Source organism: Copadichromis virginalis, linkage group LG14 (genome assembly GCF_057382275.1).
Source record: "Copadichromis virginalis isolate Kocher_CV1m ecotype Utaka linkage group LG14, C_Virginalis_male_GT1.1, whole genome shotgun sequence".
NCBI lineage: Eukaryota > Metazoa > Chordata > Actinopteri > Cichliformes > Cichlidae > Copadichromis > Copadichromis virginalis.
In genome coordinates, this window is record NC_140631.1 from 23,122,352 (window position 1) to 23,140,297 (window position 17,946).

The 17,946-nt window shown below is 40.7% G+C and overlaps 1 protein-coding gene across 2 annotated transcripts in view; it reads left to right on the forward strand.

Annotated features, from left to right (window-relative positions):
* The window catches only part of aipl1 (aryl hydrocarbon receptor interacting protein-like 1), a 44,387-nt gene extending 27,077 nt beyond the window's left edge, over window positions 1-17,310 (forward strand). Inside the window, exons 1-6 of one of the 2 annotated variants that reach the window (XM_085429964.1) lie at window positions 11,162-11,266; window positions 13,660-13,839; window positions 15,302-15,490; window positions 15,942-16,118; window positions 16,221-16,362; window positions 16,747-17,310. In XM_085429964.1, coding sequence (XP_085286090.1) covers window positions 11,162-11,266; window positions 13,660-13,839; window positions 15,302-15,490; window positions 15,942-16,118; window positions 16,221-16,362; window positions 16,747-16,946 — 993 coding nt within the window. In that variant the 3' untranslated portion in view covers window positions 16,947-17,310. Of the gene's footprint in view, window positions 1-11,161; window positions 11,267-13,659; window positions 13,840-15,301; window positions 15,491-15,941; window positions 16,119-16,220; window positions 16,363-16,746 lie in introns of those variants that run through there. The other variant, XM_085429963.1, reaches the window with a different exon arrangement.
* The last annotated feature ends 636 nt before the right edge of the window (window positions 17,311-17,946 follow it).

Sequence of the window (17,946 nt, forward strand, 5' to 3'; positions counted from 1 at the left end):
AATCATTGTCAGTTTTAACATGCTCTGCAAAGAATCACTTAAACCTAAATAATAAGGAAAAGGTAAAATGCATTTACACTTAATTTATATTTCTGCAGTGAATCTATGGAGCAACTATGACGTAGCCTACGTGAAGGGTTTGCTGTTATGACCTACCTGTGGCATAGATTTTGCATAGAAGTATAAATTCTTTGTTTACTGGGGAAAAGGGTCAAACTTTTATATTTAAACATCAAAAACATAACTAATAGATAATTTTCAATATGCCTAGGGGTTTGTTGTACTGATATTTACCAGATTTAGCATGCTAATCAGCTAGCATAGGTTCACATCATCTGGTAATATCACTTTGTCCCTCAAGGGCAATTCTGAATCACTGTTGTGTCCAATCGTTGTCTCCAACCAGGCCCGCAGCAGGGACAGTCTTTTTTTATGGTGTACAATTCTAACACTCTTGTCATCCAGGTTAGAGGATATCCCACAATGCTTACAGTTATAGTGGCTAGACAGAGTTGGGGAGAAACAGAATACATGTACCAGCGTTATGTATTACCACTTAAATGGGTGATCATTAGAATACAATTACTTTGTTGAAATAAATGGATTACGCGGTGGTCTTTTCCTGTTTCATGTTAGGCTATCCCCTCTCTAATTTTAGTAATTCCACATATTGCTGGAAACCCAAACAAAACAAAACAAAAAAAGTGGCTCTAATGTAAGCACCCTTTTAATGTTGGTGGCGTCAGTTACACAATGGACTCAAAGCCAGCACAACAGAGCCAGCAGTGCAAGGGCAGGAATGCATTTCTTACTTGGAAATTCCAACACTACTTCACATTTAAAGAAGAAAGGAATGGGCGAAATCTGATCTGATCGTCCAACGCAAACTCTGTTTGCCAGCAACCAAGCTGCTCTCAGTGTCAAAAGACTGCAACATAAAGAAACATCTGTAAGTAACTTCTTTTTAAAAAACTAACATTAGCCTACTGCAACTACCTTGTTTTAGTGGTAGCTACCTGGGTTATGTGCCACTTCAGTATCTTCAATGTACTATTGCTGTGTTATTTATTACTATTACTGAAGGCTGCATTACAAGCAGCTAGCTACAAATAATCATGTGCAGTTCTGAAAGTAGACATAAAGAAAATATATTACTGATACAGAAATAGTTTTCTATACAAGATCACTGCAACAAACTGTTACTCATTTTTATTAAGATTTTAAAATCTAGCTGGTATTGCTTTCAGAACTGCACATGATTATTTGCAGCTAGCAGATTGTTGATGCTATCCATCAAGTCTAAAAGTCTGCAGTCTATGAACTACCTTCAGCTAACAATGTTAGCTCGGTGGTGAGTAACCTTCAGTAATAGTAATAAATCACACAGCAATAGTACATTGATGCAGTTGTAAAAAGCATGACAATATATCAAGTAATCCAAAGTATTCAGAATACATTACTCAACATTGAGTAACTTCATGGAATAAGTTACAAACTACATTTTGGGCCATGTATTCTGTAATCTGCAGTGAAATGCAATTTAAAAGTAATCTTCCCAACACTGTGGTTAGACTAGCATATGCCACTATGGAAGACTGGAAGCACTGGCGTAAGCTAAAAACAAAATGGCAGCTGTTCCATACTTTCTTCTATATTTAGTTCAGTACCCTTCTAGGCTATGTACACACAAACTGAAAAAGGGAAAAACAGTGTCATGTGCAATCCATAGCATGCCAAAGCAGCAGCTAGTAATACAACTCAAGCCTTAGAAAGGCAGGTCAGTTTGAAGCCTATTAGGGTTGCCAACTGTCCCGTTTTATACGGGACATCCTTAAATGTCCCGTATATTGACCATTACCTGCACTTTTTGACGTTACGCTCACCAGATTTATTTATTTGTTTATTCATATATAAGGAACCCCATTAGCTTCCACAATAGTCTTCCTGGGGCCCAAGCCATCAAGTATAATCTAATAACATATTACACAATAAAGTAGTCGTAAAAATAAGGGGCTGTTTGGTCTGTGTAGGTTAATAAACTGGGTAATTGAAGCCCATATTTACAGTATTTGCTTATTTTACAAAGGAAATGCCCATGTGATTTCAGTTATCATTTACTGTAGTTTTCTTTCTTTTAGATGAGGTATTGATTAAACTGAATCCCAACACATTGCTGCATTTTTATTATAAGAATATGAACATACAGTGCATATTTACACTATGCCCAGCTGGTTGTACACTGTGCCACTGGCACGCCAGAGTGTCCTGTATTTGATAGCTAAAAAGTTGGCAACCCTAAAGCCTATGAACAATAACACAGGACACCTCTGATGTTGCAAGGCAAAATATTTGTTTTCCGTATCCACACGTAAAAGCTTTCTACAAAAGCTCTAGTGCCTTTAGTGGCTTAAAACATAGTAAACGTGTGGACAAAATGCCCAAAAAACAATGAAAAACACAGAAATACCAAATTATTAAGTCTTAGTGTCTGACTAAGGCCCTGGATTGGCAGGTAGTGCATGTGGCATTTTGAAAGTGCTTTTCACTTGGGGACTTCTCCGGGTACTCCAGCTTCCTCCCACAGTCCAAAGACATCAATCTTTGGTTTACTAGTGATTATAAATTGGCCGCAGGTATTAATGTGCGCGTGAAAGGTGTCTGTCTCTATGTGTTAGGCCTGTGGTAGACATGTTACCTGCCCAAGGGTGTACCTGGCCTTGTACCCACATGGCAGCTGGGATGGGCACCAGGCCCCCTCCCCCTCATTGGTGAATTAGATCAGCAGACGAGGATGGATAGATAAAGGGATGGAATTAAATTGCATGTATTATTTATTATATATGTGTGTGTTTATTTTTATCATAGATTCTAATCACAGACTCTGATATCCAATATTTCCTGTGCCACATAGTCACCTTTGCATTATAGAAGAAAGCAAGAGCCTGCATGTACTGTAAGAGTGTATTTATGTGTCATGTGCATTTGCCCTTTGTCCTTGCTGCTATGTGTTCTGGTATGTAGCTAAAGGTCGGGGCCAGGCAGCAAGCAGGACAGCAGGGGCCCTCTCAGGGGGAGCTGAGGCTGGGAAGAGCTGCAGGGCCGAAGTCCAGCTGCACTGACGAGAGCAGAGATTAGGATGGAGCCGTGAATATCAGAGCAAAACAATACACACATTTATGTACAAAATATAGCTCGTGTGAGGAAATAATCAGTTAGTGAGCACTGTGTATTTAATTTCCTCCATGTAAACTGAGGTGTCATCAAAGTGCAGGTACTGATGTGTGCACCTCACGAATCTCAGCAAATGTGATATTCTAGAAACTTCTCACCTCTCGTTACCCGCTGCATGACTTCACAAGACTCCAGTGCAGGCTGTTCCTGAGAAATTTGCAAGTCAAGACAGCTACTGCACAAAATGTACACACATGCAAACACACACACAGCCAGCAACCTAGAAGTCCTCCTGTTGGTCGGAAAAGGTACTGCAGGGCCAAAAGTCCTCTGTCTCAGTGGTTTAGAAAGCAGTCACCTCTGATTTTGTCTTCTCTGCATGACAAGACGCCACAGTCACAAGAATCTTCTGCTCCATGAGTGGATTTAAACAAGAGACAAAAACGTATCTCTCATATAATTTCCTTATTCGTTAAATATGGAAAAACAAATATTACTTTTGGCTTTTGTTTTGTTTTTGTTTCCCCTTCTTATTGACTCAAAGCTACATTTTGTAAGGCTAGTTGGAAGTTACACAGTCTTTTTAGATTTGTGACAATCCTTTTAAAACACTTGGAGTTTAGAAATATGTGGAAAAATATATGGAAGTAAGGACTGGAAGCAATTTATCCACAGCTTTAGTCCTGAACATGATTGCTTGAATTCCACAGTCATCTGTAATCTATGAATGTCATTTTTGTCCACAGCTTTCCTCCATTTGGTAAATATAGTGTACACGCAGTTTTAAAAACACATTCAATATGAGATCCAAATATGAAATCCCTTGTGGCTGAAGGATTTGACTGGCTTGGTTGAACTGCTGCCATCTTACTTATCCTTTTGAAATCTTTAGAGGAAATATGAGCGATGCATTGGGAATCTTAACAGTTCTAATCTAAGGAAATATAAATATATATATTTTTAACAGCAGTTTTGAATTCACACACAAGAAAGCCCGCACATTTATTCTGCTTAAGTAGCACTTGAGTGATTAGTAACCTTACACAGACTAAAATGTACCATTGTAGATTCACGTGCACCATCATCTGCTAGCACAAAGCAAAGGCACTAAAAAGGCTGCAAATGGTAGGAACCTAAAAGGGTATTAAAGCACATAATTGCCCCTATTTTTTTATGCTAACTTTTTGCACCACATATTTGGATGATCTAATGCAACATATGGGCGACCGTGGCTCAGGGGGTTGGGAATCGCATCTGTAACCAGAAGGTTGCCGGTTCGATCCCCGGGCTCTCTGTCCTGGTCGTTGTGTCCTTGGGCAAGACACTTTACCCTACTTGCCTACTGGTGTTGGCCAGAGGGGCCGATGGCGCGATATGGCAGCCTCGCTTCTGTCAGTCTGCCCCAGGGCAGCTGTGGCTACAACTGTAGCCGCCTCCTCCAGTGTATGAATGTGTGAGTGAATGAATAGTGGTATTGTAAAGCGCTTTGGGTGCCTAGAAAAGCACTATATAAATCCAATCCATTATTATTACAGTGGGGCAAAAAAGTATTTAGTCAGCCACCGATTGTGCAAGTTCCCCCACTTAAAATGATGACAGAGGTCAGTAATTTGCACCAGAGGTACACTTCAACTGTGAGAGACAGAATGTGAAAAAAAAATCCATGAATTCACATGGTAGGATTTGTAAAGAATTTATTCGTAAATCAGGGTGGAAAATAAGTATTTGGTCAATAACAAAAATACAACTCAATACTTTGTAACATAACCTTTGTTGGCAATAACAGAGGTCAAACGTTTACTATAGGTCTTTACCAGGTTTGCACACACAGTAGCTGGTATTTTGGCCCATTCCTCCATGCAGATCTTCTCGAGAGCAGTGATGTTTTGGGGCTGTCGCCGAGCAACACGGACTTTCAACTCCCGCCACAGATTTTCTATGGGGTTGAGGTCTGGAGACTGGCTAGGCCACTCCAGGACTTTCAAATGCTTCTTACGGAGCCACTCCTTTGTTGCCCGGGCGGTGTGTTTTGGATCATTGTCATGTTGGAAGACCCAGCCTCGTTTCATCTTCAAAGTTCTCACTGATGGAAGGAGGTTTTGGCTCAAAATCTCACGATACATGGCCCCATTCATTCTGTCCTTAACACGGATCAGTCGTCCTGTCCCCTTGGCAGAAAAACAGCCCCATAGCATGATGTTTCCACCCCCATGCTTCACAGTAGGTATGGTGTTCTTGGGATGCAACTCAGTATTCGTCTTCCTCCAAACACGACGAGTTGAGTTTATACCAAAAAGTTCTACTTTGGTTTCATCTGACCACATGACATTCTCCCAATCCTCTGCTGTATCATCCATGTGCTCTCTGGCAAACTTCAGACGGGCCTGGACATGCACTGGCTTCAGCAGCGGAACACGTCTGGCACTGCGGGATTTGATTCCCTGCCGTTGTAGTGTGTTACTGATGGTGACCTTTGTTACTTTGGTCCCAGCTCTCTGCAGGTCATTCACCAGGTCCCCCCGTGTGGTTCTGGGATCTTTGCTCACCGTTCTCATGATCATTTTGACCCCACGGGATGAGATCTTGCGTGGAGCCCCAGATCGAGGGAGATTATCAGTGGTCTTGTATGTCTTCCATTTTCTGATGATTGCTCCCACAGTTGATTTTTTCACACCAAGCTGCTTGCCTATTGTAGATTCACTCTTCCCAGTCTGGTGCAGGTCTACAATACTTTTCCTGGTGTCCTTCGAAAGCTCTTTGGTCTTGGCCATGGCGGAGTTTGGAGTCTGACTGTTTGAGGCTGTGGACAGGTGTCTTTTATACAGATGATGAGTTCAAACAGGTGCCATTCATACAGGTAACGAGTGGGGGACAGAAAAGCTTCTTACAGAAGACGTTACAGGTCTGTGAGAGCCAGAGATTTTCCTTGTTTGAGGTGACCAAATACTTATTTTCCACCCTAATTTACGAATAAATTCTTTACAAATCCTACCATGTGAATTCATGGATTTCTTTTCACATTCTGTCTCTCACAGTTGCCGTGTACCTCTGGTGCAAATTACTGACCTCTGTCATCATTTTAAGTGGGGGAACTTGCACAATCGGTGGCTGACTAAATACTTTTTTGCCCCACTGTATGTGCTTTTGACCTAAGGTGTTATTGTGGATTGTGGTGCAAACACTATTATTCCATCAGTTATTCAGACATTTGCCTCTTTACCTGTTCAGGCAACACATTGACTTACACTATATGGACAGATGTATTCTCCTCTCTCCTCCTCTTAATCATTGTTTTTGCTGGGGTTGGCCAATGCACTGGCCTGAACAAAGTCATTCTTTACATAAGTATTTGGCAGGTCTCAAATTATCATTAATCTAAACAAAAAGGTTGAGGTTCTCTAACCTAGATTCTAAATGTAAGACATCTCTTATGCAATTAGCTTTCCAAAAGAAATAATGAAATAATAAAAAAACATTCATCTATTCAACTAAGTAGGAAAAAGGGTAGGTTGAAAGTTTTCCTTTCAAAGTCAAAGCAGATCAAACCTCAAAACACTAGTGTGCATGAGCCTTCGCATTTGTGTATGATCAAGACTTCCAGTTGAGGTTACTGACTCTGGGCTGAACGGGACGCTTGCATGTGCTTTGCAGAGAGGTTTACACTCGATCAGTTTTTCTCTGGCGATTCGAGGAAGCATTTCAGTGACCAGGGAGGCTGTGATTCGCCACGTAACCATCGATTCTGTCACTTCTCCTAAACCTGAGAGATGTGCACATGCATAAACACAGAAGCGATAGACGGTCTGTGACGCAGTCCCATGAACCCGCTCTGTATTGTCAGCAGTGGGAGAACTATTTCGATCCTTCACCAAAAAGTACAAGCTTTGCATGCATACAGTGTATGGCTGCTTTTGCTGTATGTCGTTAAATCTTAAAGCATAGCAAAATATTTTTAAATATATTTTTTTCAAGAAGTCTCAGATATTTCCTTCAGATAACTCCTTCAGTAATATAATATAACAGAATTAAAATAACTGAATACTGAACTGACTCTGAGGTGAAAATACACCTGACTAAATAACTTCTAATGCTTCATGTCTGCTGTGTCAAAGGCCAGCAGAGGCCATTCTACCTTCTCCCTGTGCGTTCTCCGGCTGTATTGACCATGGGTGTGAATGTGAGCCTCAGTGGTTGTCTGTGTCTCTGTGTTAGCCCTCCGACAGACTGACAACCTGTCTAGGCTGTGCCTCACCTCTCAACCCATGGCAGCTGGGATAGTCTCCAGCCCCCCCAAGACCACCATCCTGAATTGGGTAAGCAGGAGAAAATGGGAGGATGATAGGTTTCAGTAAAATGAGACAATCTTTTGGTGGCAAAATCAAACCATTGTTTCAAAAGTGAAAGCACTTATCAGGTAAACGAGGATGTCTGACATTAAAATTACTATTAAATTTGTAAAGTAGGTCAGTTTAGATTTGTTTTTTATCACAGTCCATCCTTGACCCAGCATGCATATCATTGTTTCATTGTTATGCAGATGACTCACTGATTTACCAGCTACTGAAACGTAAATCCATGACTCCTCCAAGGGCCTCAGTGGACTGTGTAAAGCAGGGGTGTCAAATTTACAGCCTGGGGGCCAGAATTGGCCTGGCAAAGACTCCAATCCAGCCCACTGGACACCTTTGGAAAATGTGAACAACTGCATAAATTTTTACCTGCGTTTTCACAGTTTTAAAGCTGTTTCTATTGATAAAGACCAACCCTGCCATTGCCATTCATACTACACCAAAGTAATAGATAAACAATTACATTTTCTGTGAATTAAGAAAAACGTTATATTTCATAATTACAGTACGATGTGAGCAATGAACTAAGAGAACGTTTTATGTAATCACATAGTTCGCTGGAGCCCACTTAGGATCAAAGTTGGTTGTTGTGGCCCATGATGTTAACACATAATTTTGTTAATCATTGTGACTGGAACTCCTAACCTCCACAATCTCTGCCTTTTGAGGATTTATATTTTTTAAAATAAACACGTAAATAAATACATAAATGCTCTCGTTAAAGTTAGCTTTTTTCAGCTACCTGCAAAAGTAAAGCCATTTCTGAGCTTCAGAGACTTTCAGATGGTAATCCATTCCTCAGTTTCATCTCGACTTCATTTTTTGTAACAGTTGTCCAGGTGTCATTGCTTACATAGTCAACTTTAACTAGATCCAAAACCCAGAGGCATGGCTGTTAATTGGCACATACAAACAAGCCCTCATGTCCCCCATATTTGCTTCCTTACACTTCCTTACACTGGGTGTCATTTGGTTTTATTTTTACTCACTTTGTGTTTTATTTTTTATTTAAACCCTTTCTTTTTGTTCTGTGTTTCAGCACTTCGGTGCACTTTCAAAGTGACCATTCTATAAAACATATGTGTATGTGCATGCATGTGTTTGATGTCTCCTGCTCTTGTGTGCTGGCTCCAAACCTCCCCTCAGTGTCTGTTCCTCCTCCTTTTGCATCTGCCTGATGAGCTCTAAGTGTCAATCTCAAAGAGAAAGAAAGGGTAATCGAGCTATCGCTCGTCTGTCTCCTGTTTACTCTTTGTGCTTTGTTCCCAGCAGCAGCAGAAGCACAAATGGTGTACACATCCATAAACATTATTCTATGTGCGTATATAGTGTGCGTCATGGAGGAAGTCCTCCCACGTGTGTTATGTATATGAATGAAAGGCTTTTTACAAAGTGAACAGCTCCACCCCAGGAAATCCATGACTGTGCTTTCCAGAAATAGAGTATTACTTACTTAAGGTGGAACTACTGCATCACCAATTAGTTTCCAGAAGAATCCAAATATGGTAAATGGTAAATGGCCTGTATTTATATAGCGCTTTACTAGTCCCTAAGGACCCCAAAGCGCTTTACACATCCAGTCATCCACCCATTCACACACACATTCACACACTGGTGATGGCAAGCTACATTGTAGCCACAGCTGCCCTGGGGCGCACTGACAGAGGCGAGGCTGCCGGACACTGGCGCCACCGGGCCCTCTGACCACCACCAGTAGGCAACGGGTGAAGTGTCTTGCCCAAGGACACAACGACCGAGACTGTCCAAGCCGGGGCTCGAACTGGCAACCTTCCGATTACAAGGCGAACTCCCAACTCTTGAGCCACGATCGCCCCAAATATGGCAGAGACTGGGTTGTGCTGCCTGTTGGAAGGACTACTTGTAGATGAACCCATTCTCAAAGCTATGCAAGCATGTGGTTCATCAAAGTGGCGCATTCAATTTCCCACGCTACAATGTACATGCAGAAAATTCTGACGTGCTTGCACGCACACACATACACACACACACACACACACAAATGGACCATAGGCAGAGCAATAGAACAAGGTGTAGGCGTTGTGACGCAAGAAATATGAGTCACTCTGACACAAAGCGGTTATAACAGAAACTGCTGTGATAGTATTACCTCTCCAGCAGGTCAGATGTTTTTTGTTGTTGTTGTTTTTTGTTTTTTTTTTATTTAAGAAATGACCAGAAATGGTGATACACATGACTTTAAATCTGAAACCTTTCTTGGGACATGCTATCAGGTTTATGAGTAATTATAGGACTCTAGCGATAGATTGTTCCTCTAAACTCAGAGATATGATGATGCAAAAGGCTGTAACTATAGCAACACAAATCTGCCATCCGAGGGAGGCACTCTGCCATGTACCCATGTTGCATTTTCAGCATTTCACTTTCGAAAAGGAGAGAAGACAGGGCAGGGAGAATGTAGAAGAAGGAGAAATTTATTTATTTGTTTTTTTGTAACTGGCATTTAAATGTGTTTGTGAAGGTTTTAGTTAACATAAGCACCTCTGTGCCACAAGACTGTGTAAATAGTTTGTTTGTAAAGGCCAGCTTTACACGTGATTCCCTCTAAGAGCTTTACTTTCAAATCAGAGGCAATACGATCTAGAAGCAGGCAAACTCCTGCTGCACTGCCCAGCTCTTCCACAAGAGGGGGTGAACTCTGCCTTTACCTTGAGCAGCTGCCAAGTACATACCGAACTATTGCCCAATCCTGTTTGTCACATCAGTGGGGGGGAAAAGGCAAACCTGATAGAAGGTTGCAGCATTTTCCAGGGATATAGAGGTCTTATTTGAACAGAGATTAGACAGCTGTCTCGCTTGATAATTCAATGCGAAACACTAACTTTTCCATGTTGTTGCACAGAGGAAACACAAGCCTATAAAGTTACACAATTGTGAGCGTTGCCAAGGTGCAGTTATTGGGTTTTCTATTTGTGCCATTAGTATGGAATAAGACATTAACACTGGGTAATGCTTGGGAATAATTGCCCCCTCAAACTGCTTGCAGACTTTGTTAGCAAACAGTACGGGGCACTTGGATAACACACCCGCACACATGCACACAGGCACTGCACAGATGGGAGACAGATGTTTCATAGACAAGGTCAAGGAGTCCATAGAGTAATTGTCTGCTCCACCATTTCTCAGTATTCTCTGCATTGTTTGGATCACCACATCCACATAAATCCTGGAAATTTCCTCTGGAATGGAAACCATTCCAGTTTTGCTCTTGTAGACCTGTACAGAGTTTTCTTTTCATGTTTTATCTCTAGCACAAACACACACACAAACATGCACATTAGGACTTTTCATCCAGGCAAATGTTGACATTAAATCTAAAGAAACTTAAATCCATCCCAATTAAATCTAGTCCTGGATTGTTGTTTCATTTGTTATCGTCCTCTTTGTGTTTAGAGAAAGTGCTGGGGATGAGTGCTACAGAGGGATGATGGGACATAAGGAGAGGAGGAGAAGTTTCTAATCTCATTATCTCTGCCTAAACTAATCCACCACAATCGATACCGCCAAATCATCAACAAGCTTTTACATATATTGTACCCATCACAACACAGACACAAACCTCTGTGTGAGATATATGCTTTGTAATTTAAGGTGAGGTAAAGATGTCGGATATGAAAGACGCACTCCTGCTGGGATCAGAAGGAATTAAGAAAACCATCCTGCATGGAGGGAGTGGAGACATTCCAAAGTTTGTCACAGGAGTGAAGGTACTGTAGGCCGACTTCATTTAAACTTTTGGATTATTCTACCACGGATAGGCATAAAAAAAACATTTGACTTCATATTGTCTCCGGAGCCCAAAATTAATCGTATTTGACCATTTTTCATGTGATAGGTTAAATTAAAACTATAACTCACAAAGCGAGAAATATAACTCATACTAAAACTGCAGTTTTAATATGTGCACTTAATTATCATAATGTCATCAGCATCACAAGACCATGCAGAAGAAGAAAGGCAGCGACTCTGTGTTATAACACTGTTGTCTGTGGCTAATTTTGATTTTAAGCAGAGCAGATGTACCTTTTTTTAATTACAAAGGAACAGAATGACTGTCTGCACAATGAGCTCAGGAGCTAACTGTGTGTTGCACTTCCTTGAAGTAGTATTTTAATATACACAAAATTAACAATAAAGGAACACAGTTCAGAAAGTTGAACAACAGAGTACAGAAGTTCATATATTTAGCTTTTTAAATATTTGTGGATTTTATCTCCATACTGTGTGCTTATTATTTAATAATTTGCCGCAGGAGGGGCAAAGAGGGATGAGCATGCTCAAGTTACTGTAGTTCCCAAGTTATTGCCAGTAGAGGTCGATAGAAGATGTAGCGGTTTATAACATTTTAATGAGATTTTAATTTTATTTTATGACAATATAAATTATAAGAACATTCTTCAAATGAGAACTGAATTTGAAAAAATGGCTTGGACGTTAAAGACGTATGAAGTTCTCCTTATCTCAGTTACATTATGTGTCACTACTGATCGAGGCTAACTGACTGTCTCATACCCTGTTCTTGTGTTTTCCTAATAATGTTTACTACTCGTTTCTCATGTGCCACTGAAGCCTTTCACAAGGGTCATGAACTCATTGATGAATTTTACTGGTGCTGCGCATTAAAGAACTGGTTTTTCTTTGTTACTACAGCTTGCACACAGTTCTTTTAAAAGGTTTCCATTCCTTGGATATTACAGAACCAGACAACCTTGGCATGTGTGACCTTCCTCCTGTCTGTCTCCTTTGTTGAGTAACTGAGCTGTGTGAAGCTCGTGACGTAACATTTTTGCTGAGATGCTCAAATTTCACTGTTATTCAGACCCATATTTCACCATAATATCTTTTCCCATCACTGAGGTTTGAATACGTTTGCACTTCCTCTTCCACTTTATTCTTCTGGTATTTACACTCATGCTATCGCTATGTTATGTAAACTAACCTGTTTGGGGAGGTACTGCCATCATTTTCTCCAGTTTGTCCATTCTGTAGAGTACTGTGTAAAAATCTTGATCCATCCATTCACTTCCGCTTATCCTTTTCAGGGTCGCGGGGGGCGCTGGAGCCTATCCCAGCTGTCATAGGGCGAAAGGCGGGGTACACCCTGGACAGGTCGCCAGTCTGTCGCAAATCTTGAGTCAACCTTAATTTCTTTATCTTTTGCTTCCAAGGAGTCAGACTTTTTTGTCATTTTTAAAGTGGTCTTGAAGCTTTCTGAAGCTCTTTTAAAACTGTTCCTTTGGACATCGGCTGCTTTTACATTTTCAGCCCAGTCCTCATCATATAAAAAGGCACCTAAGTCAAGAGATCAACCAGTGTTGTGGCTACACACAACAGTCAACATAGCAAAGAGACTATTTTAAATTGTGTCTTTAGGCACTTTTTTACCAGCAGCCGGATGCAAAAGCAAATGATTTGTTCCCATTTCTTTTGTTGAATCTATGGAAAATGCCAAAGATAACACAGTTTGACAGACATAAAATTTTATTTTTGCACCAACAGGTGATTGCCAAAGAGCTGTTAGCTGAAAACTTGGTATATCTCCTCGTGGTATACAATGTGTCCCTGAAAGACTTTAAAGACACCGGATAACATAAACAGTCTTTAAGAATAGGAGAAAATCTGAAGCCTCATCTGAAATCAGTGGAAGGGTGGCTGTTAATAAGCTATTCTTATAGAAAGGAAAGAGGTGGGGAAAAGGCTGAGGGGTGCAAAACTGCACAAGAACTGGACTGAAAATCAGGTCCAACAGGTTTGATGGAGTGATGAATTCAAATTTGACATTTTTGGTTCAGCTCAGGAGAACACAGAGGCTCTTTAGTGGTTTAAGGGTGTTGGGGATCTTGTTAAAATTGGTGAAATTATGAATGCAGATGAGTTCAGGCAGATTTTGATCCATCATGCAGCACCATCAGGAAAGCATTTGATTGACAGTGGTTTCATTTTTGTACAAACCTTCTATATTGTGTTTTTCCATTACGTTTTCAATAAAACACTTAACTATTTCCTATTTTCCTAGCAAATATGAAAAAATAACAGGCGACTCTACTGTATGTAGCAGATTCACACAGCATGGGCCTTTTTCTCCTTACTATTTATCCAGGTGACCTTCCACTTCCGCACGCAGCTGTGTGACGACGAGCGCACGGTGATAGATGACAGCAAAGCGGTTGGAACACCCATGGAGATAGTGATTGGCAACATGTTTAAGCTGGACATCTGGGAGACCCTGTTGTCCTCTATGAGGATCGGTGAAGTGGCGGAGTTCTGGTGTGACACCGTTGTAAGTGCTAATAAAAGCTTTGGTTTTGTATTTATTTGATTGCACGCTCCCTAATTTTCTCACTCGTCTAACTCAAAGTGGATTACATCCTGTTGATCCAAACTTAGTCTGAAAAGTGTGTCCGTGCAGACAGAATGACATCATGCTGCAGATGTGTGAGTTATAAACAATGCTTTAAATAACAAGGAAACAAACTAACACAGGATGAGATGTGTTCCAGATATAGAGGTTGAAGGTTAAGGTATATATGGGACACACAAGTCTTCGTAACTTTTGGGTTAGAAGAAAAACTAAATCATCATTTTGTGGTTTTAAACAAACATTCATGCAGCAATAATAACAAGTCGGGTACCGGCTAAAGTTTTACTTTTAATTCACTGAATATATGATTGTTTTTATGAATAATTGTCATCTCATACAGATAAACAAAGACAGATAAAAACTAACAGATAAACAGATCGATCCCTGCAACAGGCTTTATAATATAGACATGCTACCTCAGAATATGTTGTCACATGTTATGTAATCCATAACTTTTTAACTTTTTATGCTAGCGTGTGTGTGTGTGTGTGTGTGTGTGTGTGTGTGTGTGTGTGTGTGTAAGAGACAGATGGATCGAGGCATACTGTCATTAATCCGCAGCAGCCTCACTTTTCCCTAATCGGCTCTGACTCCTGCTGAATCAGCACTACTGACTCCCCTCCACTCTGATTAGATTTGATGGGGCTTAGAGCTTTTATTCACTCCGAACAACACGTCTGCACGACATAGCCTGCTCCACTGGCTGTGTCGTGCGCTGCCACTCTTCACCCAGCAGAGGGCAAACATAACTTGTTAAGAAAACAAGCTCCAGGGAATGCTGAGTAACTCAATGTAAAATGTTTAGTGCAAAGCTTCAAGATTCTTTATTGTAATTATGCAGTCACATAATGAAATTCTTTGTGTTTAAGTGTCAGCTTAAAACAGGCAAGATTTAAAACAGAAACACACATTAAATAGGCAAACATCCTGGAGCTCATTCCAGCTACCACAGGGCGAGAGGCGGGGCACACCCTGGACAGATCAATAGGGAAACAATTAAAAGTAATATGTATGGAATGTTGCAAAGGGTTGTCCTGTTACTTTTCAAGCAATAAAATTATATCTCTGTGCTGGATTATTAGAGCAGAATTAATAGTGTCACAATTAATATCAGTGTGATCACAGTTCAGCTTCTAAGCATCTTTAAACCTGTTCATTTGGTGTAAATTATGTAATGAATGAGCAATGTTCAGTCAGCACGATAACAGTGTTTTTTTTAGTTGCTGAGTGATGCCATATCGCCATAAAACATATAAATATTTAACAGACAGCCATTTCAAAGACACCAAACTCATGAGGCACAGACTAAAAGTCATGGACTGTTTCGTGATCCACCTCAGTCACTTTAAGTCTTGTATCACCTTGTGATCCTCCTTTCCAGCACACTGGTGTCTATCCACTGGTGTCCAAAAGCATGCGACGCATCGCTGAGGGCAAAGACCCAGTCGACTGGCACATCCATACATGCGGCATGGCCAACATGTTTGCCTACCACAGCCTTGGCTATGAAGACCTGGATGAGCTGATGAAGGAACCGAAGCCGCTCTACTTCGTCCTGGAGCTGCTCAAGGTGAGAAAGAAGAAAGACAACCTGCAAGCTCGCCTACAAAATAAATGCTTTTTAAATTAGGAATATATTTGCATTAAAGGGGTTTAGCATATCTAGACGGGGATGTCAAACTCACTGTACACTTTAATCATAAATGGGCTGTCAGTATAAAGAAGTTTCATTTCACACTTAATCCCTGAGATGTCTGAGTATTAGAAAAAGATTTCAAAGTATATCTCAGTTTTTCTGCATAACAAAGAAACACTGCTGTAGTAAATGAAAGAAATCTGTCAGTATGACTCTTGTGAGTTGTGAGAAATAAATATTTAAAATTAGGGAACAAGTTCTGGTAGCCGGGATTGGAGCCTTTGCCAGGTCTATTTTGGCCCTCAGGCCTTATGTTTGACATCCCGGCTCTGTAGTATAATTGATGGAAAACTGAAGTCCGTGTATGTGCATGTGTGGCTGACAGGTGCAGCAGCCCAGAGAGTACGACAGGGAGACGTGGGCTCTGAGTGATGAGGAGAGGCTGAAGGCCGTTCCTGTGCTGCACGGCCAGGGAAACAAACTCTACAAACAGGGACGTTACCAAGAAGCCACACAGAAATACAAGGAGGCCATCATCTGCATTAAAAATGTTCAGACCAAGGTTAATACTTGAAAAAATTGATCCAAGGCAGAAATTCCTTTACAAAGCACTGATTTGCCATTATATATAGGCATGACTTTGAACCTCTTCCTCCCATATCAGGAGAAAGCATGGGATGTCCCATGGATGAAGCTGGAGAAGATGGCCAACACTTTAACACTTAACTACTGCCAATGTTTGCTCCGCATGGAGGAGTACTACGAGGTCATTGAGCACACAACCGACATTATCAATCAGCACCCAGGTTTGTCACTCATCACAAGCTTTTTAACTCGAGCAAGCGAGGGATCTTAAAGCAGGGGGAGAATTCTCTGCCAAGAGTATTATCACACTTTCCAGCCAGTTGTGAAAGACTGTCACATGGTTTACAGTTTATTCAGGCTTTTTTATATGCCGGGCATGTTTTCATACTGTGAGAATGAGCGTGTGAATTTTTTTATGACGCTTGTAATTGCAGGTTGCATAGTCCCGTTAAAGTCTGATCCTGGTGCCTGTGCGTGTTTTTATCATTCATAGACCTAAACGGTTATGTCAGTTATGTCTTCTCTCACTGCAGAGCTGCATATTTCTATCGCATGACTGCCTGCTTGCAAATGCATAAACAAACAAGCTTATATTTGTCCTGCAGGCATAGTTAAGGCCTACTACCTGCGAGGGAAGGCCCACGTGGAGGTGTGGAACGAGGCGGAGGCCCGGCAGGATTTCAGCAGGGTGCTGGACCTGAACCCGGGCATGAAAAAGGCTGTTAAGAAGGAACTGGCCATACTTAACATGCGTATGGAAGAGAAGAACAAAGAAGACAAGCTCAAATACAAAGGCATGTTTTGACCTGATGAGACTGAGAGCTGATCGACTAAAGAAGAATTCAGCTGTTAAATATCAAACCTCTGCACAGGATACTCACCTACATGAGAGTATCTGATAAAATGATCCATCTTATAAACTGCAAGGTTGTATCAAACTCCAAATTATAGCTGACAACGTGTGTAAAAATGAAACGAAGAACTTTTCATTGTTAAAACCTGACTTATTGTGGTTTATATGTTGTGGATGTGCATTATGATTAAATTGTAATTAATATTTGTTTGTATTTTGACTCCATTATTAAGCATGGCCAAAATATGTACCCAAATGCTATAAGTCAGATTAAAGTCTGAAAGTCTGTACTTTAGTCATATCTTGATTATTTGATTTAAACTCCATTGTGTTGGTGTACAAAATTACAAAACCTTGTGGACCAAACTGTATATCCCTGAAGCCAGAAGCCATTTAGCATAAAGCCTGGGAAGGAAGAGACATCTTCCAGCAAAACGGAAAAACTTTGGTTATAATTTGTGACCTTTGGACTAACCTGGTTGTTTTTTAACCATTTTCCTGTCATTTATATTCCAACCATTTGCTGGTTATAATAACTTGGCATTTGCTCTATACTATGGAGACACAGTTGTGGTTATCTTAGTTTTTAAAGGCCACAAAGAAAGGGAGTACATTTATTTTCCACAAATTAAAATATTTTTAAAACTACTGTTCCGGTTTGCGACGTTGTTGACTCATCGAACTTATTTTTCCATTAACTGACTCGATTCGGGACCAGATGCTCATTATGAATGTGCCAGTAATTTAACTAAGAGGCAATGACCTGAGTTGTGTGAATGTTGTGGAAAATTTTAAATATTATCAAGTCGTCCTGTCAAAAACTGAGAAATTACTTTCTTAGTCTTGCAGAAACGCTGAACGTCCACAAGATGGAGCTCTAACTGTAGCTATACCTCTGCAGCAACCTGATCCCTGATGGGAAAATTACTCTGTCTCAGCAGCATTCACATCT